Source organism: Corvus brachyrhynchos, unplaced genomic scaffold (genome assembly GCF_000691975.1).
Source record: "Corvus brachyrhynchos isolate BGI_N302 unplaced genomic scaffold, ASM69197v1 scaffold625, whole genome shotgun sequence".
In the NCBI taxonomy this organism is placed as follows: Eukaryota; Metazoa; Chordata; class Aves; order Passeriformes; family Corvidae; genus Corvus; species Corvus brachyrhynchos.
In genome coordinates, this window is record NW_008238190.1 from 587,770 (window position 1) to 611,815 (window position 24,046).

Consider the following 24,046-nt stretch of genomic DNA (forward strand, 5'->3'; position numbering starts at 1 on the left):
TTTGAATTTTGTTCCAGAAGATCCCTCATATGATGTCTAAAAATATTTTCTAGTCCATAGCCTAAATTAGTTCATAGCTAACATCTCTCATTTGTTTCACAGAAAAAAAATTGTTTAATTTTAATATCTTTTCCTTTCCTAATTCTTTCTGACCTTGAGTCATTAAACTTGTAGAAACTGAGCACAGATGAAATCTTTCTCCGATTGCGTTTAGAGACATTCTAAATTTTTTTTTCTCCTCCTAATATGCTCCATAATTTTTGGTGTCTCCAACCATTCAAACTGGCTGTGAGTGTTAATGCAGTTCATAGAGCTCATTAGATTTTTGAAAAAAAACCCAAACCTGTCTTTGCCTCCTACTATTCACAGAATGAAAGAACGAAAAAGTATTCTGAGTTGGAAGGAACCCACAAGGATTTTTGAGTCCAACTCCTGGTCCCGCACAGGACCCTCCCCAAAAATCTCACCATGTACCTGACAGCTTTGTCCAAAAGCTTCTGGAACTCTGTCAGGTTTGGTGCTGACCATTCCTTGGGGAGACTGTTCCAGTGCCCAACCACCCTCTGGGGAAGAACCTTCTCCTTATATCCACCTAAACTTCCCCTGACACAATGTCAGAGCATTTCTTGGGTCCTGTCCCTGGTCACACAGAGCAGAGATCAGTGGCTGCCCCTACTCTTCCCCTCATGAGGAAGTTGTAACTGCAATGAGGTCTCCTCTCTGTCTCTTCTCCTGCTGAGAGACTAAGTGTCCTCAGCCACTCCTCACACGGCTTCCCCTCAAGGCTCTTCACCCTCTTTGTTGCCCTCCTTTGGACACTGTCTAATAGTTTTATTTATTTCTTATATTGGGTCACCCAACACTGTTCACAACATTCAAGGTGAGGCCACCCCAGCCCAGAGCAGAGCAGGACAATCCCCTCCCTTGCCCAGCTGGTGATGCTGGGCCTGATGCCCCCCAGGACAGGGATGTCCCTCCTGGCTGCCTGGGCACTGCTGACTCGTGTCCAACTGACTGGGACCCCCAGGTTCCTCTCCATGGCACTGCTTTCCAGCCTCTCCTTCCCCAGTCTGTACGTCCAGGGTTGCCTCAACCCAGGGGCAGGATCTGGCACTTTCCCTTATTGGACTTCACATGGTTGGTGTCTATTAGTTAAGATTCAATTGGCAGAAAAATAATTGCAAATGATGATTTATTTGACTAGCCAATCTAAAAATTCATGGTTAGTTATAAGGATGTTTGTCATTTTTCAAAGCTAATTAAATAGAAGTAAACATTCCAGTCTTCAGGCATGAACTTCTGAAAAGACAGTTTTCAGAACATTTTAGAAGATGACTCCTAAAAGCTTGTGAAAAACCCAGAAGGACCACCAGAAAGACCAGAACTGTTCAAACTCTTTAGTATTTCAGAAATAAAATAGTAGCAGTATAGTTCTTGTTTAGTTATTGAAATAGTCCAACTTTGATACAATATCATTTGTATATATATATTAATATGCACATGCTTTATTATGTAATAAAATCAGGCATGTTAAATATACCCTGACCATGTTTTAGAAAGTTATTTAGTGTTATAAATAGATAGAGGCAAGGTTGCCTGTAAAATTTTTAAATGAAGCATATTTATCTCTTCCTTTTCTGTGACAATGTCTCTTTGTATGGTGCACTTATAGTTTTTAGACTCTGTTCTTTCTTTGCCACCTTCTCTATGCTAATAATATTTATATGCTTTCTTCTTTTTTCATAAACTGCGTGAACTAATCCTCAAATCCACTGACTTTGCTATATTATACTTTTTTAATGTCTGCCTTCTGCACTGGTATCATTGAAACCTCAATGTTTATAAAAAACGCAAGTTAAGGATCCACAGACAGGGTGGATCTAAATTAAAATGGTGTGAATCAACCCTATGGAATCACTGGTCTCTGAGTTACAGCTGCTGTGGTAATTTTGTTGGAGTGCTTAAAGTGTAGGACTTTTTGCTGGCGGTAAAGATTCTACTGGAAACAGATTTATTATACCATCACACCAGCACCCAGAAGAGAATGAATATGTGGAAGTTCTTGGGTGAATAAAGAGGTATAGGAAGCTCATGATGAGATATTCACATCAGGGATACTATTAGCATAACAAATATTGTGTAAGCTTGCAATGTACTCTCCAACCTTGAAAAATAGGTATAGGACTGCTTTCAAAGTTTTTGATATAAATAAAATTTAGAACAAATTAGAAAAAGAATGGGATTCTATTCTATCTGCTCTCCCAGCTGCAGGAGTATCAAAACATTTTTCCTATTGGCTTTTTTTTCCACTCACACATATATATATATATATATTAAGATTACTACTGTCTTTAGGTTAAATTTAGTATTGCTGTGCTGGTCAAAAGGATGCTTCTGAATAAATATATGACCTCAGCCTTTTTCTAAGCATGGCATTTCCTACTCAGTGGTTAATAAAATATTATTAAGAGGGATTTAGGAATTATATTGAAAGTAGAAGCCAAGACTAAGTTTATTATTCAAAGAAAACATATATATTTCTATGCCAGCATAGGTATCATGCACACCTTTCTAGATAGTTTATAAATATTGGATACACGTTTAGAAACAAAAAAAAATTAAATGCAGGATCTGAACACCTTGTTTGTTTTAAAAAGACAGGATAACTTTAAAGTTGCTTAGTTACTCATGCGTATCAGGCTTACATTTGCTCAGCTGGGGCAACTTGCATTTGCTTAGCCACAGATGGATATAAAGAAGATGCTATTCATCTGAAACAATGATCCTTTTACTTATCATAGCTGTTGTGTGATGTACATGCCCCATTTAAATGAAATGATCTTCACAGTGTCATAAAATATTCATTAAAAATTTTCAGGCAACTTGCAATTCAAAATGTTTCACAATATCTGCTATGGATTAAAAGGGTTTTGTTTGGTTTGATTTGGTTTTTTAACCATTTCTTAACTGACACTGTTTTCACGTGTACGTGTATTTATTCAAGTATCAGTCTTACCAATTTATTCTATTTTCATATCCTGCTTTAAAGCCACTTTCATGCTTTCTATGTGGCATAAATTAGAGTCAAGGGTCCCTAATTTATAGACCTGTAAAAATTTGGTGTACTATAATTTGGATTTCCAAAGGAAAAAAATCACAAAAGTATTCAATGACAGTTTGGATTTGTCAGGTGTGAGTGCTAATGTATACGGAAAAATGTAATGGATGAGGAAAACCATGGAACCAAGGAGAATATTTTCAACTCGCAGCATGAAATACCAATGCCATTTTTGTGTTAGTTTTCAAAATTAATTCACTCTGGAAAATGACTTTGGAGCTGATGTCAGTAGCAATGAGGAAGCCAGCGTATTCCAACTGAGGCAGCTCTCCTGCTGGGGAGCCCAGATAGGGTTGGTTGTAGGCAGGTCTAATTCCCAAGGCTCCAGCTGAGCTATGTGGTTTTATGCCAGTGGTGATTGAATGTCCTTGTCCTCTGGGAAGCATTCCACCAGCTTTCAGCCATCATTTAGAACTAATTTCTGCACATCCAGCAGCCGAGTCTATGGAATACCTGGTAAAACTGGACAAAACTCTTATTGGATCAGATGTTTGGAGACTTCTTTGTCCTTTATCCTCCTGCTATAAGAAGCCACAAATCAGTTATTCCTTTGGGTTGCAATTCCAGTTTCCTTATCTTGCATTGTAATTCAGTGATTAAAAAGATCAGTGTACCTCAATTCCTTGTGTACCCTGTTCCAGGGAGAGAGTGCTAAATCCCCATGTGGGAGGTGACAGAGACTAAACAGGCCAAAGAAGTTCCTTCCCCTGGTGATTAGGAGGAGCCTGTGACAAAGAGCTGTCAGGGATGAAACTGTGGGACAAAATGTGTAGAGAAGGAAGCTTTTATTCACCATTTTCCCAACGAGATGAATGTAAGGCATTGTCACTTCATTACTTTGAGTGTTCTCTTGACACCTTTCTCAGATTCTGTGCCTCTCCGCATTCATTTTATGAATAATCATAGGAACATAGAACCATTCAGATTGGAAAAGATCTCTAAGATCAAGTCCAGTCATTAACCCAGGACTGCAAAGACCTCCACCGAATCATGTCCCCACATTCACAGTCCTTTGGAACACTTCCACTTTTGCATGCTACAATAGAAATCTTGATGTTTAATACAATATGATGCTTTCAAATTATTTCAGTCCTCTTGGATACTGTGGATTTGATGAGGATATAAATGATGTATTCACTTGTGGCTGTCTCAGGCGAGAGGAAAAACATTTACCATGAGTTCTGCCTGTCCTGTGTGAATTTTTATTTCAATTCTAGCTACAGATTTTGTGACTCAGGCATAGCTCCAAAAGGAAACAGAATGAGATCAGATGCAGAATAGTTTGGGGTGTTTTTAAAAAAAAAAATATGCTTGGCAAGAGAAAGCAGCAGGTTGTGAAGCAAATTGAATTAATTTGTGGTACAGGGCCTCAGAAAGCTGGAAATGTGTCCTCTGAGAATTTTTATTTCAATTCTAGCTACAGATTTTGTGACTCAGGCATAGCTCCAAAAGGAAACAGAATGAGATCAGATGCAGAATAGTTTGGGGTGTTTTTAAAAAAAAAAATATGCTTGGCAAGAGAAAGCAGCAGGTTGTGAAGCAAATTGAATTAATTTGTGGTACAGGGCCTCAGAAAGCTGGAAATGTGTAGGTATAAGCCCTACGAACAGCATCTCTGCTAGCTGCCTCAGCTTCTAAGAACAAACTAGGCCGATCACATCAGGCATTGATTTATGCTTCATAAACCCCTAACAGTAATCACATGGAGGTGGCTAAAAATCTGTCAAAATTTTAAAAAAACCCAAAAAAACAAAAAAAAACCCCCAAACAAACAAAAAAAAAAAAAATCAGGTGTCTGTCCTGGAAATAAAAGTGTCCAAACATGCACGGTACTTAAAAATAATGCATCTGAAAACAAATAATACAGAAGACATGAGTGTGACTGCACGTAGATTTATTGCCCTATAATATATATAGACTGAATGAGCTTTTTCTTACACAGTTACTCTCTCTGGTATCTATGAATTTATAATGCTGCTTCTTAGCATTTATATTTGTCTACACTAAAGATGCAATAATTTATTAACACGGTAATAAATGTTTAATACTTCTTCTCTTTATCGTTTTATAAAACTATCTCCCTAACCTCTCTTTCTTGAAAATATGAGAAGGACAAACATTAAACTAAAACAATGCTGTTTGAAAAATGGATGTATTTATACACAGTTTTTTTAAAATGTCTCACATATTGTTCATAACCTCTTGTTGTGGATATTGTTGAAAGCAGCTGAGATCCTCAATGCTGGAATTCATGGGTTGTGACTGATAATTATGTTTCAGGTCAAGTACTTTTTAGAACAAATATCTATATAGTAGCTATAGATGAATTTTAAGGCCAAAAAAAAAAAAATTGAAAAAAAAAGGCTTAAAGATCAAGCGGTATTTTAAAAATCCTGTTTTACCCTTTTTTAAATTTTTTCCTTCTTTTTAATTAGAATTCACATATTCTGCTTTTGAAATGCTTTCATTCACAACTCTCATTGTTCGGTAGATACATTTACTTTTCAAATTACTTGAAATTCAAACTTCTGAGGAAAAACAACAAAGAAAATGTAACTTGCCCTGTTCTTCTGATTGCGCATTATATCACTGCGGTCACCAAATACCCAAGTTTACTTTTGTGGTTATTCACGGTGAATGAAGTTCAGATGTCATGTTGGACAGGATGTGAAAATCTGTGCCTTTCCACATAAATTGGAATTGCACTTCCACCTTGCCACCTGTTCCAAACGATAGAATGCAGTTTTCCTGAAGTGTCATGAAACTTTCCAAAAATTTCTGAAAGCAGTTAAAAAGCAGTTTGTTCAGAAGAAAGGTGCTCCAGGTGGTTGAGAGAAGCCTTCTTCTGTTGCATCAAGTTTAATGAATTAGGTACTCCTAAGTACACCAGAAATCAAATTAGGCACTCCAGTTAGTGGCATTTTGTAGCACCATGAGAACTTCTATGAATCAGTCTTGTAAATCAGTCTTGTTTTATCTTTTTGTCATAGTAATTTTCATCTGTATGCAATATCAGATTAACAATATTTACCAAGTGTTAAAAAGATGTAAGATTTAATACAAGAATTGATACAATGAATTTTAAAAATTAAGAAGTGAAGGCAAGGAAAGAGGTTTAATTCATATTTTTCTTCATTTATCAGTTCTGAGTTATCAATGCATTGTTGCAGAAGTAGACATAAAGCAAAATTTGTACTCACATTCTGAGCTGATATTTGAATAAGCAAATTATCCATGTGTTCTTCTTCCTGTTTCTATTTAATAATGCTGATAAAATTCTTTTTTCTTCCCTTCCTCTCTCTTTCTCCTCTCCAGCAATGACAATGCAGTTCATTAGCCATCGGTTCCCTGACTACCATGATCCAACTATAGGTGAGTACAGATTATTCTCCTGTTCATCCCTTTCAGTCTCTGCCTATGTGAGATTGTGAGATGGTGAGAAGCTGCTTCTAAAAGGCACTTAGATAGAAGCAAGATTTGCAAACTTTAGATTACACCTTAATTTTGTGCTGACAATTGAGTTGTGTCATGCTCTTACCGTAGATACTTCTTCCTGGAGTGCTTTATACAAAAATCTCTTTCAAAAACAGGGTTCTGCATTCATGCACTGTAACTATTAATGTCGTGCATTTAAAGCTGCAGAATATGAAATAAAACTACTAAAGATTGTAAAAACTCCAGTCTGGAATGGGGTCTGTTTTTTCCTTTGTTTGTTTGGTTTTTAAGTTATGTTATTTTAGTATTCTTTTCCACTATGAAAGTCCTAGCTGGCCTTCTCTAGAAACATCAAGTAACTACTCAATTTAACAGAGTTGTGCTCTGGGATTACACACTCTGCTAACTTCATTGGGTTTCCCTACTTTATAAATTTTGGTAGTAACAGAAACTCACACATATCTGCTTTACACTTTATTACAATACACTTTTTCATCTGAAATAAATTTTAAATGCTTACTGACTGTCAGAAATGCATTTTTATTCATTTAAGAGTGCCTTTGTTACTTAGTTTTACATATACTTGCATTTATACACACTATCCATGTGCCATATTTAATTATAACAAAGAAAAGATGGCAGAATAAAAAGGATGACACTTATTGGGTCCAATAAGTGGAAAAGGCACTAGAACAATCCTCATTTACAAAGATTTCTTTGGGGAAAAAAGAAGAAATTAACCCCCTCAGCCAGAAACCTTTTTTCTTATAATTTTTGAAGTATTTTTAACTCACATTTAACTTCTATAAAATTATTGTATTGCTAAATAGAGCAGGTAATGACACTTTATTTTTATTAGTTATTTCTATAGTATTCCACATTTCCTGGATGCTAACTCTTGGCAAATGGTCATAATTTTAATAATGAAAAAATGTATAAACTCTTCATTTCACTAGTAATTCTATAACTGTTAAAAAAATTGCAAAAGAGCAAAGGTCTCAGCTTTAAAGAAGGCAAAACTACTGTGGAATTGTTGCAATTTCATTTTCTGCTCTCAGAAAAAAAAAAAAATCATTAAATCTAATTGGAAAAGAAGAACATTACTAGTTATCGACATCATTAAGTTATGTACATACATCCATCTTTATTATTAGCTATCCACCTGCCATCAGTATTTATCCCTATATTGTATCTCATAATAATCTTAACTTATTGGTCTCTAGACACCACCACAATATGAATAATAGATAAGAATAAAGAGAAAGAAAGCTTATGATGCATTCTAAGTGCAAAAAAAAAATGCCTAGAGGACCTAATCAGGATGAAGGTCTCCTTGAGTTAGGAAGAGCTTCCACTCAGGAAAACCAACACTAAAGAAGAGAAGAGAGGGTAAAAGTAAACAGGGAACTATGAATTCCATCTCACCCAGCTGGCTAGACAGAGATCTAGAAGTAAAAGTTTTTCTCTTCAGCTCTTCTGTTTTTCAGAACATGCTGAGGACATCCTGAAAAACTCTTATTACTATCTGGGCTCCAAAACATGTACTAAACAGAAGAGAATAATCTTGGGCTAATTATGTATGTTTCCTCTCAGGTAAACTTGTGGTATGACACCGTAAAATTGGGCATTAAAAAAAAAAAAAAGTAGAAGGAATCATTGATGTCACATCTCTAACAACAAACACATAATTTTTGAATGTCAGCCCACTGAAAAAGTTTGTATCGTTGAGGCTGTTTTTAGTACTTTTACGTTACTGGTCTCAACTCACAGAATTAATCTCATGTTTAGTTACACATCCACTGGTAGGGATATTTTTACTATTTAGACCATCAGCCTAAAAAAATAAGGGGATCCAAAATGAGCACATCCAGGGCCAAGACTATGCTGATGTGAGGAGATACCAGAGAAAAGGCTATTCCTCTAAAGTCATGAGGAACTAGACACAGATTCTTTGCGTCATGGAAGTTATCATCTAAGATCAGAGATCTGTCTAGTCAGAGCTTTGTTTCTCACTGTAACCCAACAGCAGATGATGCAGAAATTAAAAAACCAGGCCACATATGAAATCTACATTTGTCTGAGTGACAAAGAAGAAAATTAAACACAGTTTTTCATCTCTGTCTGAGATCCCTGATCTCTCTGTTACTCTATTACCTTTACCTTGTGCCGTACATTTTAGGACACTTCCATTCCTCAGCAATTTCTATCATGTTTATAGAACTTTTGGGCTGCCCTGAGCTTTCCTGGGCACACCGGCCTCACTTGTCTGTGTACTTCTTTGGAAATAGCTGGTTCTTCTTACCTGTGGCTTTATTTGTCTCTGGGCATTTTTAAGAAGATTTCTGTAGAGGTCACTGAGTGGTTGATATTGTCCAGACAAAGTTCTATAGTGTATTTAAACGATAATCCACAGGTTCACAGTACTGACCAAACTGTTGAGAATACAGTTCTACAGATGAGTTTTAAAATAAGGTGGATTGTTTCATTTGCTTGACATGAACATAAGGATCTAACAAATACCAACCTATTTTTTTTTCTCATATTCTTCGTCTACCTATTCCATTCTCTGTGTTTTCTGTGGTATGAAATTTTGGTCCAGTGACCATGATACTTAACTGTGCAAATTTAGCAAAGATTTGAAGAGGTAGAGCTGACAGAATTGATGCTGTACCTCCCTGCACTTGATCGGGTTTTTTCTAATTATCTCTCCTAAAACAAATAGTTGGGTAGGAGGTACCAAAATAGAGGGGCCTTTGTAAGCAGAATCATTGTCCCTGAAATCTCAGAAGTCTGTCACTTTAGGCAATAAGGGGAAGTTGTTGATGCCTCTGGGGCTACCAAAATATTGATAATCCCTTTGTCATTTTTAAGTTTTCATTGTCAACTTTAAGCATTGGCATGGAAATGGAATAATGATTTCAGCTGGTTTTCATTTCTGTAGATTCCTGTGAAATAGTTTGCCATCTTGGTAAAGATAGGAGACAAAAAACTGTTCCCCAAACGCATGGGCTTTGCACTGGTATAATCTGGTTGAAGTTCTAGTTGAAAAGCAGAGCCAAATCACATTCAGTCACAAAATACAAAAGCTCCACAAAACCATCTTGTATGGTCAATTAGGAACACATAAAAACCCTAAAACAAGGAATCTACAGTAGTTTTTTTGCTTTGATTTAAAAATAAATGGCTTCTAAATGGGTTTCATATTTTATTTCATAAAAGTTTAAATCCTTTTAGTACTAAGAATTGTTCTGAATTTTTTTTTTTTTTTTTTTTTTTTTTTTTTTTTTTTTTGTTTTTGTATAACAAACACATTTTATGTCCGGGCCTACTTGTAACTCTACAGAAGCACACACATGGGCAACTGGCTTCTGAAGCTCTTTAGAAGATTTTTCTTTTCCTCCTTATTTTATTTGCATTTTATGCTTCATCTATGAACTGATAAGACAGTGAGCTTTAAGGGGAGAAAAGATTTTTTTCTTTTTTTTTTTTTAATCTAATCCAACATGAAGCTATAGTGAAAACTGCTTACTGATACTGACCAGAGAATGCAGAGCCCCTTCACTTTAATATGCTGCCAAATGTGCTTCCTCTTCCCAATTCTGCTCCCATCTAAACACACAGGGATTTATGCTGAACATTGTTCAGTAATAATCTTGTAGCTTTGAAGATGCAAGGTGTTATTTTTCATCTTTTTTTTGCAAGAGTCCCCAGGAATCCATGGATTTTCCCTATCATTCCTTTTCATTGTGTTTCACCATTATGTTACCAATGCATCAGAGTTTTCTCTTTCTACAATGACTTATATCTCTAGCAATACAGCAGAAATATCCAATAAGAATACAATGGTGCTTTGTACTTGCAACTTTTTTCTTCTGTTATCCACTGACATTTCTGAAATATTACAGGGCATCTTGATCACAGAAAAGCTGCTGCTGCTACTGTGAGATGACACAGAAATTTTGCTGAAAGGATATTTCAGTTTCTACATTAAGGGATACATATGGTTATAGATTTGTACTTTATTCATACATATACTTCAAATGTGTTAATTTTGATCTTGAAAGGTCTATACAAATAGGTTTAGAATTATTTACATGTTTTTTCTCTCTGTATTTATGATTTATAAAATGAATACCTACATTTTTGAAGAATTTACTGGATGTTGGTGGTGTAAAAAACATGCAAGACTTTCTCAAAGAAGATCACTATAAATTTATTTGAAGGAGGAGGTTGTCTTTTTGTTTTTGTCTGCTGAGGTTTTGTTTGCTTGCTGGTTTTTTGTTTGGTTTGTCTTTCCAACTATGTGGAAAGCCTAACTTTTTTATTCCAATAAGAGTTTATTGGAATAAATGCTCTCTATAGTGCGGAACACATGTAAGGTGTCAAAATGAATTTGCACAATAAATGTTCCTTTCAGATGTAAGAAACTTTCTTTTATTTCATCTGATTGTCTTAGTTTGGAAAAGCTGATAAGATCTGGAGAAACTCAAACTGCAGATTAGATATAAATAAGTGTGTGTACACATAAATGCAGAAATAGATGTGCCAGTATTCATTTAAAATATAGGGTAAACATTGATTAAAAAGTTAAATGTTACCTGAATTCCTAATTTTAATGCTGTCACTTTGAGTTTAATGCCACTTTAAGATCAATTTGGTATAATGGTCATGTTTTAGGCTTGCTACAAGCATTTCAAAATTTTGAGACAGAAACATACTAGTTTTGTAAGTAAAGGGGGAGGGGAAGGGTAAAATTAGTATTACACTGTACGTAGAAAAAAATAAGAGCTTAGCACTTTGTGAAAATGAAATTATTTTAGCACACATTTAATATTTAATTGTAGTCAACAATGGGCATAAATTCCAAATGGCAGTGGATGTGATAATTTTCTGGAACAAATGACTAAGAGCAATTTACAGTCTGCACAGTCTTTGGCAACATCACAGAGAGTTAATATAAGTGGTGTGTCAGGAAAGGAAGCACGACATAGAGCAGTAAACTGGACAGGCTCCAAGATGCTCATTAACCATGTGACTAATCTTAAAATGAATACATAATGCAAACGAGATGAGAGAGCAGCTTCCTGTTTTGGTGAGATATCACTGCATGAGATTGTGTCAAATGAGCAGTCGAGGGCATTAAGGCTGTGTCAGTGTCAAACTCTAATTGAAATGGGTACGGGATGGAAAGCACTCTAGCATTAAGCACATGAATTTCCATGAGGCTTCCTAACGAAGTAGTGCATTCACCAATGCATCAAATAAAACGCATTTACTCATCTTTAATAAGATGTTGGAAGTGTGTGGGTGAATTTAAGAAAAAAGATATAAAATGTAGATGGAAATATTCTAGGTTTATATAATGCTTACAAAAATTACCTGTGCTATAAAGAATATTATATTTGTTTTCAAGGTACAATAATGAAAAAGGAAAAAGCGAGGGAAATACAAACTCCTTAAAGATGAAAGAAGACAAAGGTGGGGCACATCAGCTAGATCTGTGAAGAGATATTGTCACAAAAGTACTATTCACATTCATATTTAGGGTACAAAGTTTCTAGAACATTTCTGCTCTTATATAAAACAATAACTGCATGTGTAGACCGACCCTAAATTAAGTTCCATTCTCTTTTTTATAGAGAAAATAAAATATTTGGATGGACTGAGCAAGCCACAACTGGATTTGAGCCCCAAGATTGTTTGCCTTCTTTTTTTTTCCTTTTATTTTTTCCTTTCCGTCATGATTCTCCATATATTTATTAGCCCTATCTGAAATGGGATAAAAAAATACATATGAAATGATCAATTTGTCTCCAAAGACAGTCTCCCAAGGGTATTCAGACTGATTATGGAGATGTAGCAAAATTGCCTGTGTTTGTGTTCCATATTCATCATTGTTCAAAACAAGAAATGAAGAATATACAAGAATACTGGTGCATGCATTTGAACGATATTCTTAAGCCTGTGTTTTATTAATATTTTTCATTTTGCTATCATTTGGTATTATCTGCATTATTAAGAGATTAATAGTCACTTCTGTTGTAAAGAATTCTGACTTACGTATATCAAAAAGAGCTGAGATTATGGCTACTCTGTTTGACTAAGGTTCACATTTAAACATCCAAATTTTAATGTCTGCATTAGGAGTAGAGATTCAGCTCTTTGCTCACTTCCTTTATCACATGTTGTGAGAGCCTGCAGTTCTGCTTTGGTTTAGGACCCTCACCCAGAAAGCTGTAGATCTTCCACACGTCATGTGTGGCTGATATTTGTCCCCTGTGTGACACAGGAGCTATGGATCACCAGAGCCCTTCTAGTCCAGTGAATGAAAACCAGAAAATATTCCCAAGAGCATATCAAACATCAAGGCTCCTGTGTGGGCAACTGGATAGCACCCATACTTAAGAGCAAGGAGATTTTGGCTACCTACCTTGCATATAGACACATATTTTGTAGCTTTCTAAATCTAGGTGCCTGAATTGTGGTGCCTTCTCTGACAGCTTGTCAGAAAAAGGACCTTCATAAGTCACGGTGATACCTCTCAGAGTGTCTGGATAGAGGAAAACAAAGAGTGAGCCTTGCTTTGCACAATCCTTGGTAAGATGGCAAAAGGAAGGAGAACAGTACCATGTGTCTGGCAGAGTAGGTTATTCCATAGTAAGATAAATATAAGCCATGCATAGAAAAGTAGAGAGTAGCATTAAGAAATTAAGAATGCAAAAAGTTCCCAGACTGCTCACTTAGTTTAGGTTTCAAGGAGGCACCTTCAACAACACACCTGCTGCTTAGTGTGACTATTTTCTCTTACTAAGAAGGGAAATGGAAAACGTTTGAAACTACAGAGACAGGAGACTGGAAAATCACAGCAGATTTTTCTCGCTCTGATGGAAACAATTTGACTTTAAAACCAAAAAAATCCCAATATTTTTCTTTGAAATATATTTTTAAGGGTGGTAGTTTGCCTCTAAGGTGCACATTAGTGATAGTTGGATAATCTCTCAACATTTCAGTCTGAGATGAGTCGCCTTAGATGAAGTCTCAGATCATGATGAAATTTGATTCTTTCTGCTGAGAACTTCAGTATTTTTCTTGTTAAGGGAATAGTCTGATCCTATTCTAAACATGCTGTGCTACTCAGATACATGATCTCCTGCTCTAATGTTAAACTTTTTTTCTTTGAACTTTGCTTTCATAAGACAGCTATTCAGTCCTAAATCGTTTTCAGACTTCATGTAAGAAATTACCAAAGCAACAAGTTGCATTTTTCTGCATGTACTCAAGAAGAATCACCCCTAAAATTCCAGTCATACACTTAATGCCCAGCATTCAGCTTTTCTTACAAATACAACTCATGCAATTATTTTGAGGGCTGTTTACATCAGGTGACAGTTCTTTGTCAATTAACATTTTCAAAGACTTAAAAAATGCTGCTTAATTTTCTAATTTTCCTTTACTAGAATCTCTGATACAAACAATATCAGAGAAGCAAATGCAGTCAGTGTCTTTCTGGAGTGTAGGTGCCCCAGAGGCCTGATTCTCCAGGCATCATCTCCCCTCTCAAGTCACAAAACACCTTCTCAAAGTTTGGAAGTTGGTCAGAACACCTTGAAGAGTTTTTTGTCTTGGAATTTAGGCTTGGCAATGCAGTGGTCTGTGTCTATCTAACATGCCCTTAGAAAACTCAACAGAGCTACTCTACTGTCAGATTCACTTCAGACACAGCAGTGCCCAACAGCAGCTACAGCTATGAGCCTCTGCACCATGCTGTGCAGTCTCAGAAGAGGAAATAGTGTAGAGATCAAGTGTAGAGCTATCTATCAAGAGCTATTAATATTATAATATATTAATATACATAGATATTAGTATCTCTATGTAGCTATTAATACCTAGAGCTATTTTTTGTGATAAATCATGCACAAGGAATGATGTATGTGCTATCACCTGCTAGGAACAGACACTGGAGACTCAGAAACAGTCTGTAGTTCTGTGAGATGAAATAAGCCAAATCTAAAAACTCATTTGTGAAGAAAAAGATAAAATCCCACTGTTCATCTCTGCCCTTTTCTCAGCCTCACTGACTCTCTGGCATTCATTGTACAATTTTTTAAGCTGATTCAACAATATTCCAGAAGAAAACTAAGCCACCCTAACATGGAATAGTTGCCTACCAGGTTATTGAGTTTAATAATTTTGGTAAAAAAATCTATTTCTCAAAGCTCAAAAAGCCAAAAAGGGGTCATGTAGAAACACATACGGGGAAATGGGGTATAAGTGGGAATGAAAGAGAACACAAATGGTTTCATTTCTGGGACAGGTGAGGTGTGAAAACCCAGCCAACCATCTCATGCATCACTCTCAGACACCAGTCCATGAGCCAAAATTCCCTCTCAAGTTGATCTCTGTTGTCAAAAATAACTGTGAAAATTTGCTGTGCCACTGTGTGGGATTCCTTGGGATGTTGTCCATCTCCAAACGGGGAAAACTGGTTAAATTGTCTTTTGACCGCTATAGCTCTACTCTTTATATTCCCAGTTGGAGCATTTATCTAATCAGAATTACCTTAGTTGATAATCTGGCTGGTGATATGACTTCCCTTTCTGCATTGTTTTAGAAATTAAGTAAGCAAGCAAATGACTGTTTATTATGAGTCATTATTAATATTTTATTATTATACAAAACTTGGCAGATGGCCAGTGGTGGTGAGTAGAGTTAAATCCGGTTGGTGGCCAGCTCCATGGGATGCTGTGATCCTATGATGCTATTTCTCCAGCATCTCTGCCCAACAAGTGCTTACCATGGCTGGAAGAGAAAAGTGTTTACTCTGTGTGCTGTCATGAGAGATCTATGCTTGCCTCATGTTCACATGCATAAAAGCACCAATACTCCTTAGCTGCTAATGGTTCATGCTTATTATTTTCCACACTCCATTAACTTTCTTTGTGTTAGAAGTGAAAAGTATTCCTGCCTCGGCCATCTTCTCTTCTTCACTGAGTAAAGGGTCAACGGAGGATCAAAGTACGGTGTATTACCCTTCTATTTCTTCAAGAAACCTGAGATTGTGTATCTGCTAAATACAGAGAGAAGAAAAATAACCAAAAGCTGTACAGAAGTGTGACCTTGTGGTTGGTCTCCCTAAGCACTGATTAGCCAGATTAAAACTGTGGAAGGAAGACAAAAGCCTTTTCTTATAAATGTCACAATACAAAACATTTCTGTGGTGTATTTTTATAATAGCAGTAATAGTAAGAATAATGATAACAATTAAACAATTTTATTAAAATTATTTCAAAATATCTGCCATATTCAGAGTGTAGAAAGAGTCAGCCAAGAATAGAAACCATTATTAAAATATTTTTGTCTGTTTTACACAAAACAATATATTTTTTTCTTCATACCAGCTTTGTACAGGGCAGAAGACCTCCAATTCAGCAATGGGTGGTTTTGGTTTGATTCCATTGAAAAACCTTTCAGTTCTCCCTATCCTGATCCACCAAGTCTCTGTCTGATCCATCCAGTAGTTTGGAACAGCAGAAGAACTTAAATGGTTCTTCTGCTGACAGAGGAGTTCATTCTCCGAGCTGAGCTCTTCAGTCCTCCTTTCAGGCCTACAACGATACCCTAATAATTACTCAAAAGAGAAAACTGAGACAGTATCTCCTTCTTAGGTTCTTCTCTGTTCTCTTGCAGCAGAGTTTCACTAGCACAATCTCATTGGTTTGAGCCCCTCATACGATCTGGGGAATTCAGCTCTGAATCTGTAGATCCTGGCTGCTTTTTACTGCAAGCAAGGTCTGCATCTGGATGGTGACATTAAAACAGGAGAGTTTATATGTTTATCCAGAACCGTTATCCACAGTGAAGTCACACATATTGTAGTTTCTAATTAGTAATCTAAGTATACAAAGTGCTAGAGCATGCAATAACATCTGCGTCTCACGTCACTTAGATGAATAATGATCCCAAATGTGAAATACAATAAAGAAAACCTAGGTTCTTGGGGCTAAAGTGGGGTGAATTGTCATGTAGTGTGGCTGCTGAAGATGTCTGAAGGTTCTGGGAATTAGATGGCTGAAGCTGGAGTGAACAATAAAGTCACTCTGTGGCCTTAGCCCCGTGGTTCTGTCGTAGCTGTCACAACCCTCATACAGTGACTATAGTTACCATTAGCGTCATGAACTTAGAAGAACTTGAAGCGAGACTTGCAGCCTATGAGTAGGGAAAACTTGCTGTCTCGGTTTGAGACAAATTGGTAGGAGAGGTCAGAAATGCACGCGTCCTCTAGTAGAAGACAGATTTCAGCAGCCCCTCCCCCACAGGTTGGGAAAGAAATTTCTTGGAGGAAAGTGAAAAAAAAAGCTGTTTATTTAACAAGCAAAGTGCACACAGGCACAAAATTGAAAAGGTTAGATAATAAACCTTCTTGTTGTGGAGAAAAACCTGGTAGATTCAGAGCCCTTTCTGTAGGTGTGGCTCTTCTCTCTCCGGAGCTGGGGTGCGGCATGGGGCCCTCCAGGCCGTGATATGGGGGCCTCCCAGTGATGTGTTCTGGACCAGAGCAAAGCTGAACAGTTTCAGAAAAAGAAGCCACAGTCCTGGGAAAACTCCTTGCTTTCAGCTAATGAACAAGAAGCTAGTTAAAAAGCAAGAGAATGCAGCTCTTTTCCCTGCTGCAGAGCCGAGAGCTGGGGAGAGACCAAGCAAGTTACCTGTGTTTTGAACACAGCCACTGAAGGAATTCCACTGCCTTCACCCTGCCTCTCTTGAATCTGGCTTAAAGGGACAGAAAGGCACAGAATTCATGTCTGGGCAATAAGCACGTGATAGGGGATACAGCACCATAAAGTCACCCCAAGACACTTGCTTACCTATATCCTGTATATTGTGATTAGCAAAATTATCCCATAAATGATTTCTGAAATTGAAAGAGGCACCCATTCCACGGTTTTCTAGAGGCGGATGATTTATCACACTCCATTCAAAATTCTTCGTCACAGGACAAATGTTTCCATTAACCTTTCTTTCATGGAAGCCAGCAGCCATCTACATCTTACTAAATCCAAGGCACCATCCACGCTAATAACCATGCAGATGTAGTCAACTCGCTAATTACTTCCCCTGAAATGACAAGAAGTGAATTCGTAGCTGTCAGATCCTCCCACTCAGTAGCACAAGCATGGACTTGAAAGAGCAATGAAATTGCTACCTGCTATTCTTGTTCCCCAAGATAAGGGTACTTGGACTCCTGCTAATTATCATGTTTTGATTAAACAGGAGTACTTTTTTCACTTTGTTCATGTACACCTTTGAATGAAATGAAATTTTTCTGGAAGCAGAGAAAGTAATGATATGCTTTTATTAAATATTAGTAGCATTATCTACATTGCAAGTAGTTTCTAACAGCAAGTGCAAAGGTTTGCCTGAGTTGTCTTCAACCTTAACTTGCAAAATTGCCAGCTTTTGCAGAGAAATTGTAATTTCTCTGAGGGACACTTAACAAGTAAAATTTAGGCTTTTTGGAGGATGGCACTGCAAGTTCTGAGGAAGAGCTGTGTGAGTTTTCTGGGAAACAAGCTCTGTCCTATATAATAATGAATACAAATTTAGCCACATATGTGCATATTTGCAGATTAAAATCACAAATGGTGGTTTTGTTGACTACAGCATTTGCATCATAACTAAAAGGTGCTCCACTGGACCAAGTCATTGAGATAGACTCTGTCGGTCTTTCATTTAAAGCCCTGTTGTGTCCCAGCAGAAAGTCATCCTTTAAAGGAGGTGACTCAACCTGCACCCAGAAGAATCCTATGTTTTAAAATGTGTTGACATGTAAAAATGGAATGAGCTTATCCATCCATGGGTTTGGAGAAATGAAGGAAGAGGAGTGCATTGTTTTCTGGACTTCATCTTAGTTATATAAATTGTAATTTGATCTTGGTCAGAACTTGTAACAACTCTGTGGCCTTGTGAACATGCATTTTGCTTTAATTAATTTTATTTTGGAGGTGAAAATGCTTATCTGCAACTAGAAAATAAAATGTTGCAAACAGTAAAATATTAACACATAGTCTAGTATTATAAAAATGCCCAATATTTCTGTAGAAGGAGATATTTGCATTGGTGTCTTTTGTGTTTAATTTTAAATCTGCTCATGGCCCTAATATATTTTTCAGGAGTGAATAAACTCACATCTACTGTTATGCTCACATATCCTGCTGTAATTTATAAACTTTGGGCCCTGATGACAGAGATCTGACCACCTGCAAGGTGCTGATGACCAGACAAGGAAGAAATGAGTTTGCCTTGCTGGCTACCAAGGTTTTATATTTTCGACCTCTTTTGTCTGAAAATAGGTGTCTTACCTTGAATTTTCTATTGTACATTGTGCTTTGTGTCCTTGTTGGTTGCTACATATAGAAGAAAACCTCTCCTACATGAAATTGTTCAACACATTCATTCTTAATTTTAGTTCTTATTGGAAGCTCTGCAGGCCATTGTCTTCTTTTCCAACTGCTTCGTTAATAAACTTCATGATCATGAGAAACCCAAAGGGAAAAATTAAATTTGACTGGCTCAAAGCTCAATTCCCTCAGATTTCTGATCACACAAAACATTTTAGAGCACAGATAGCGCTGGAGGTTTGGTTTGTTTTTTTTTCTTTTTTTGTACTTACTATAGAGAAAGTGAGGTTATGCTGCTTTTGCTTCCAGTGCTTTTCAGCAAAGAACTAAAGGGTACCACAGTAATGAAACAGCAAGCTGATATTCAAGAAGAAGTTCTTGTACACATCTATAAGTAAAACTGGAAAAAAACCCTAAAAATAGAAGATGGAATGTGCAATGGATAACCCATTTCCCAATTTTAAAGGCACTGGGTGCATTTCAGGTCACCAAGAAACCTGGCATGTACTTACCCAAAGCTGAAAATCAATCAGGCTGCTTCAGCAGCTCAGTGTTATCAGTCCTGCCCTGCAGACCACAGATCTGAAACATTAGGCAGCCCAACAAGAGGGAGAAAGTTAATTTGAGAGCAGCTGTTTTAAGACAGATACATAATGGCATTAGGAGAGGAGCACTGTGGTGAGGTGAGAACTGAACAGAAATGCCCATTAGGCTGAGGAAGATTTTAAGTGAATTATTGGAAACATATGCAGCCAAAGCCTAACATAAAGGAGTGAGACAAGAGTATGATGAAGAGGGCTGTTAAAATCTACTAATAAATAGTCATGCTGCATGGGACTTACTGGGACTAAATTGAAGTTTTTATTCCTCTACAATGATTCTGGATGCTCAACAGGTTGCCCAAAAAGGTTTTGGACTCCCCATCCCTGGAAGTGTTCAAGGGCAAGTTGGGCAGGTCTTTGAGCAGCTTGGTCTAGTGGAAGGTGTCCCTACTCATGTCAGGGGAGTTGGAATGAGATCCTTTAAGGCCCCTTCCAATTCAAACAATTCTGTGATTCTATGATTCCCTGCCCTGTGCCACTCCAAGTATTTAGACACCATTTTTCACTGATTAGGATGAAATGCAGAGATTTATTTGACATAATTTAGTTGTGATTCTGCTTTCTGCTGAAGATATTAGCTGTTCTTCTATTAGGAGGATAAAATCAATTACGAGTGGTTCTGCTCTTTTTTTTTCAAACATAGATAATAAAAACATTTAAAAAAAATTATTTTTATTTGCATTTTCACTCCTGTGCCAGTTTGGACAAATTTGGAGGAAAATATCCTCTGATAGACCCCAAGACAACTCCTTAAAATTATGAATTATCTTGTGAACTGCAGAATCACAGAATAGTTTTCATTGGAAGGGACCTCAAATATCATTCTTTCCAACTCCCCTGCTATGGGTGGAGATACTTTCCACTGGGCCAGGTTTCTCCAAGCCCTGTCCAACCTGGCCTTGAACATTCCCACGCGTGGGGCGGCCACAGATACTCTGGGAAACCTGTGCCAGTGAACAATCAAGGATTATTTTTTATGTGTCACTGTAGGTAGAGAAACCTCTAAAACAGAACTCAGCAGTTAGTTAAAAGCTTGTCATGACACTGAACAAAGGCTAAGTAAAGGAAACGAGGCATTGTGTTTCCAACTGAAATTAAGGAGAGATGGAATCTACAACAGTGATATGTATTTGAATTTAGCAAGGGCATTTGAAAACATTACAGAGTATTTTCTGAAGACATATGTGGACAAAACCTTGGTTTACTATCTTATCTGTAAATATGTTTATGGCAATTTGAATGCTAAAATGAAAACTGAGAGATAGAGATTTCTGTATTTGTTATCATGCAACTGAATGTGTAATGAATAAATGTATGAATTCCTTTTACGATAAGCACTTAACATGAATAATGCTTTATTTTTTCTCAGATTATTTTAATTTTCTCAAGGCCTACACTATAGGTTTTTTTACGGCTAGCAGAGAAGTAATATTTGCATTAAATACTGCATTACTTACCTATGTATCTTTCATAAAAAGAGCTGAGGTGTTCAAAGTGTGTCGTTACTGAAGGAAGTGTTTCTAGCTGTGGATTTAGAAGGGAGAAGCAATTTTTTCTCTCTTCTGCAAACCATCATCACGATTCTTCTGGCTGGAATAATATTGTCTGTTACCATCACTTTTGTAGGCTGGTAACAAGCAACTTGTGCTGTTAGCATGAAACTGGGTGAAACCTGAAGGATCTGACAAAGACATGACAAAACTACACAAATGACAAATGGCAAATATAGCTTGATGCTGAGAAATAAAAACCAGCATCCCTGGGGAGAAGAATATGAAGTATTCTTAATTGCAGATATACTTACAGAATCACAGAATAAACTGAGTTGGAAGGGACCCACAAGGAAATCCCACCCCTGGCCCTGCACGGGACATCCCCAAGAATCACACCATGTATAATGATGTAAGAGAGCTGGAACCAGAATTTACATATCCTAGATAATAGCCTACAACTAATATCCCTACTTGCATTATTTTAAAGGATACTGCTGCCTATGTGAGTATTTACAAAATACAAGGCAATAAAATCTGTCAGTCCTGCACCTCTAAACCACCCATTGCTTATCATGTGTGCATAGCTTATAGGAAGGCAACCTCTGTGACTTGGTGTCCTTGTCTGCAAAGTGCTGATAGCAACGTTCACCTAAATTATAAAACACTCATAGTCCAGGAAAATAATTATATGCTAAGGGAGGTTTTAATACCAATGTTTTTTGATGGGTAATTCCTATGACATGCATATTCTTATCTCAAACAGGAGCAGTTAATGTGTAGTATTTGGTACAGTGGTTTATGGCTCTGTTCATACAGTCTTTTTATTTAAAAATTCCTTGGTGTAAATAGAAACAGAACCCATAAAGCAAAAGACTCATGACCATCCTACATTCAGGAGCATTGCTAAATTAAAATGCATTTGTAGCAGATAATCTAAGCACACCAAGAACTGTGTCTTCTGCTGTTGCTTTGGCTCACAGGGAGAACAGCAAGAGGCAGAATTCCAGGTGTGGCTGACTGAGCTTGGATTCCTTCTGCTGGCTTGACACCTCCTCAGTCAGATAAAATATCTTTTGGCTCACCTATATATGTGAATCTGATCATTTTTTACTGCAATTGGTATTGTATAAGAGGAGAAGAGAGACTTTATTTAGAAGGCATAGAAGCAGAATTAACAAATGGAAGAAAGAAGCATCTGACCTATATTTCAGGGACTGGAACATGTCTGAAATGCAGATGAAAAGCCCATTAGAACTCCCCTTTAAACTGTACACCATCCAAATCTATTTGTCATGAAGCAGTTACCTGCTCATAACTGAAAAAGTACTTTGATATATTTTTTATGAATTCAGCTTCTCTAAGATAACTGATCGTAACACAACCTTGCATTAATTACTGTACTTCTGTCTCCAGAATTATGTCCTATAAACAAAGAAAGCTGAAAAAAAGAAAAAAAAGGTCATGCATTAATCTTACACACACACACACCAAAAAAAAGAAAAGAAAAAAAAAATCTTAATAACATAAAACTTAAAGAACTTTGTTTTTATTATACTGCAAAGGGCAACCAAACAATTAAGAAAGAGAAGTTAAAAAATAAACCTCTCAAGAATTTTTTTTTTACTTGGTTTAATTTAGACAGTGAATAAAGAAAGAAAGCATTTAAAATTAAAAAGAAAAGGGTACCATTCAGAAAACAGTTGGATCTCTATTTGTTTTGTCCCACCTTGCAATACAGTAAACAGTCAATAATCATTGAAGCCAAATGATATCATCCTCTGGGAAGAATTTTATATCTATTTTAATTTTTAGTTTTCATCTTCGTAGGAAATAAGATTCTAAAAAATCGACATTATATGTAGAAAAAAAAATCTTTAATAGTACAGTTTATATATCCACGCATTGTTCAGATTGCAAGGATGTGGGAGTTTTGCTATGTTCTCTTTTCAGTACCCTAAGAAATGTTCATTCTTGCAGTCAGGGCTTGAAACACAGTTAGCAATATCAATAAACTCCATCCACAGGTTTTTTGTGTAATAACCTCCTCTTCTGCTGAATTTTACTGAAACCAAAAGTTGACACTTTACAATTAACACAGAAAAAGACTAATCCTGATCTTAATATAAACAATATAGTTTTAGTCTGATTTATTGCCTGATGTCTGATTAGTATTCATGTCTCTATTTTGTATGTTGCCTTAATGCTTTACTGAAACAACAGCTGGATTTTGGCCATTTATTAAATACCACTCCTTAGAGATGTGGAATGTAACGTAGAGATACACATGGTTTAGCAGCCCCCAAATTATCTTTAAAGGGAGCATTATATTTGTATTTTAAATTAATTAAGTAAAAGAAAGTGTAGCGTACTGAAACACTGTTAGTACTGTAAATACACCAGACACCAGTTGGTGTATAATGTGGATAATTATTAAAGGGAGGATATTAGAGTGTGGGTTTATTAGTGTTCCTGATGAAGATTTTCCTGCTTTGTTTCATATACATTTAGATGCAGCTTCAGTGGAACATCTTCACTTCTGTTCTACTCTGTCCACATGTGAGCAGTGTGTTCCTGCTCTTTACAGCAATGTCTCAGAACTTCTCTTTCCTTACCATGACCATAAATTGTACCGTGCTGCCTGGACTAAAAAGACCAGCCACACAGCAGTCTCTTCTGAAATCCTCTGGGAAACATGCAAAAATACTGTGGTTTCTGCTTAACATCATAGCTACCACTGAACCAAAAATATGGGTTCAACATACAGATATATCCAACTCTCAATCTCTAGGAGGTGGTTTCTCTCCAGGTTAACTCCTCTGCCCCATAATCTAAGTAAAATAAAGATATTTGCCCATGTAAGAGACATAAAAGAGAACTAAACCTCTATTTACACTACTTTCTGTGATGAAATCACAGTTTAGAACTATTAATTGTAGAGCAGAAGTAAGTGGTACAGCTCTTCCATTTGGTGCATACGACATGATATGGGAAACACGGGTT

General features: G+C 36.7%; 1 protein-coding gene across 1 annotated transcript in view; it reads left to right on the plus strand.

Annotated features, from left to right (window-relative positions):
• RIT2 (Ras like without CAAX 2) overlaps positions 1-24,046 on the plus strand; it is a 186,367-nt gene that overhangs the window by 51,906 nt on the left and 110,415 nt on the right. Inside the window, exon 3 of the mRNA XM_017733671.1 lies at positions 6,434-6,490. Within this exon, the coding sequence (XP_017589160.1) occupies positions 6,434-6,490 (57 nt within the window). The remainder of the gene's footprint in view (positions 1-6,433; positions 6,491-24,046) is intronic.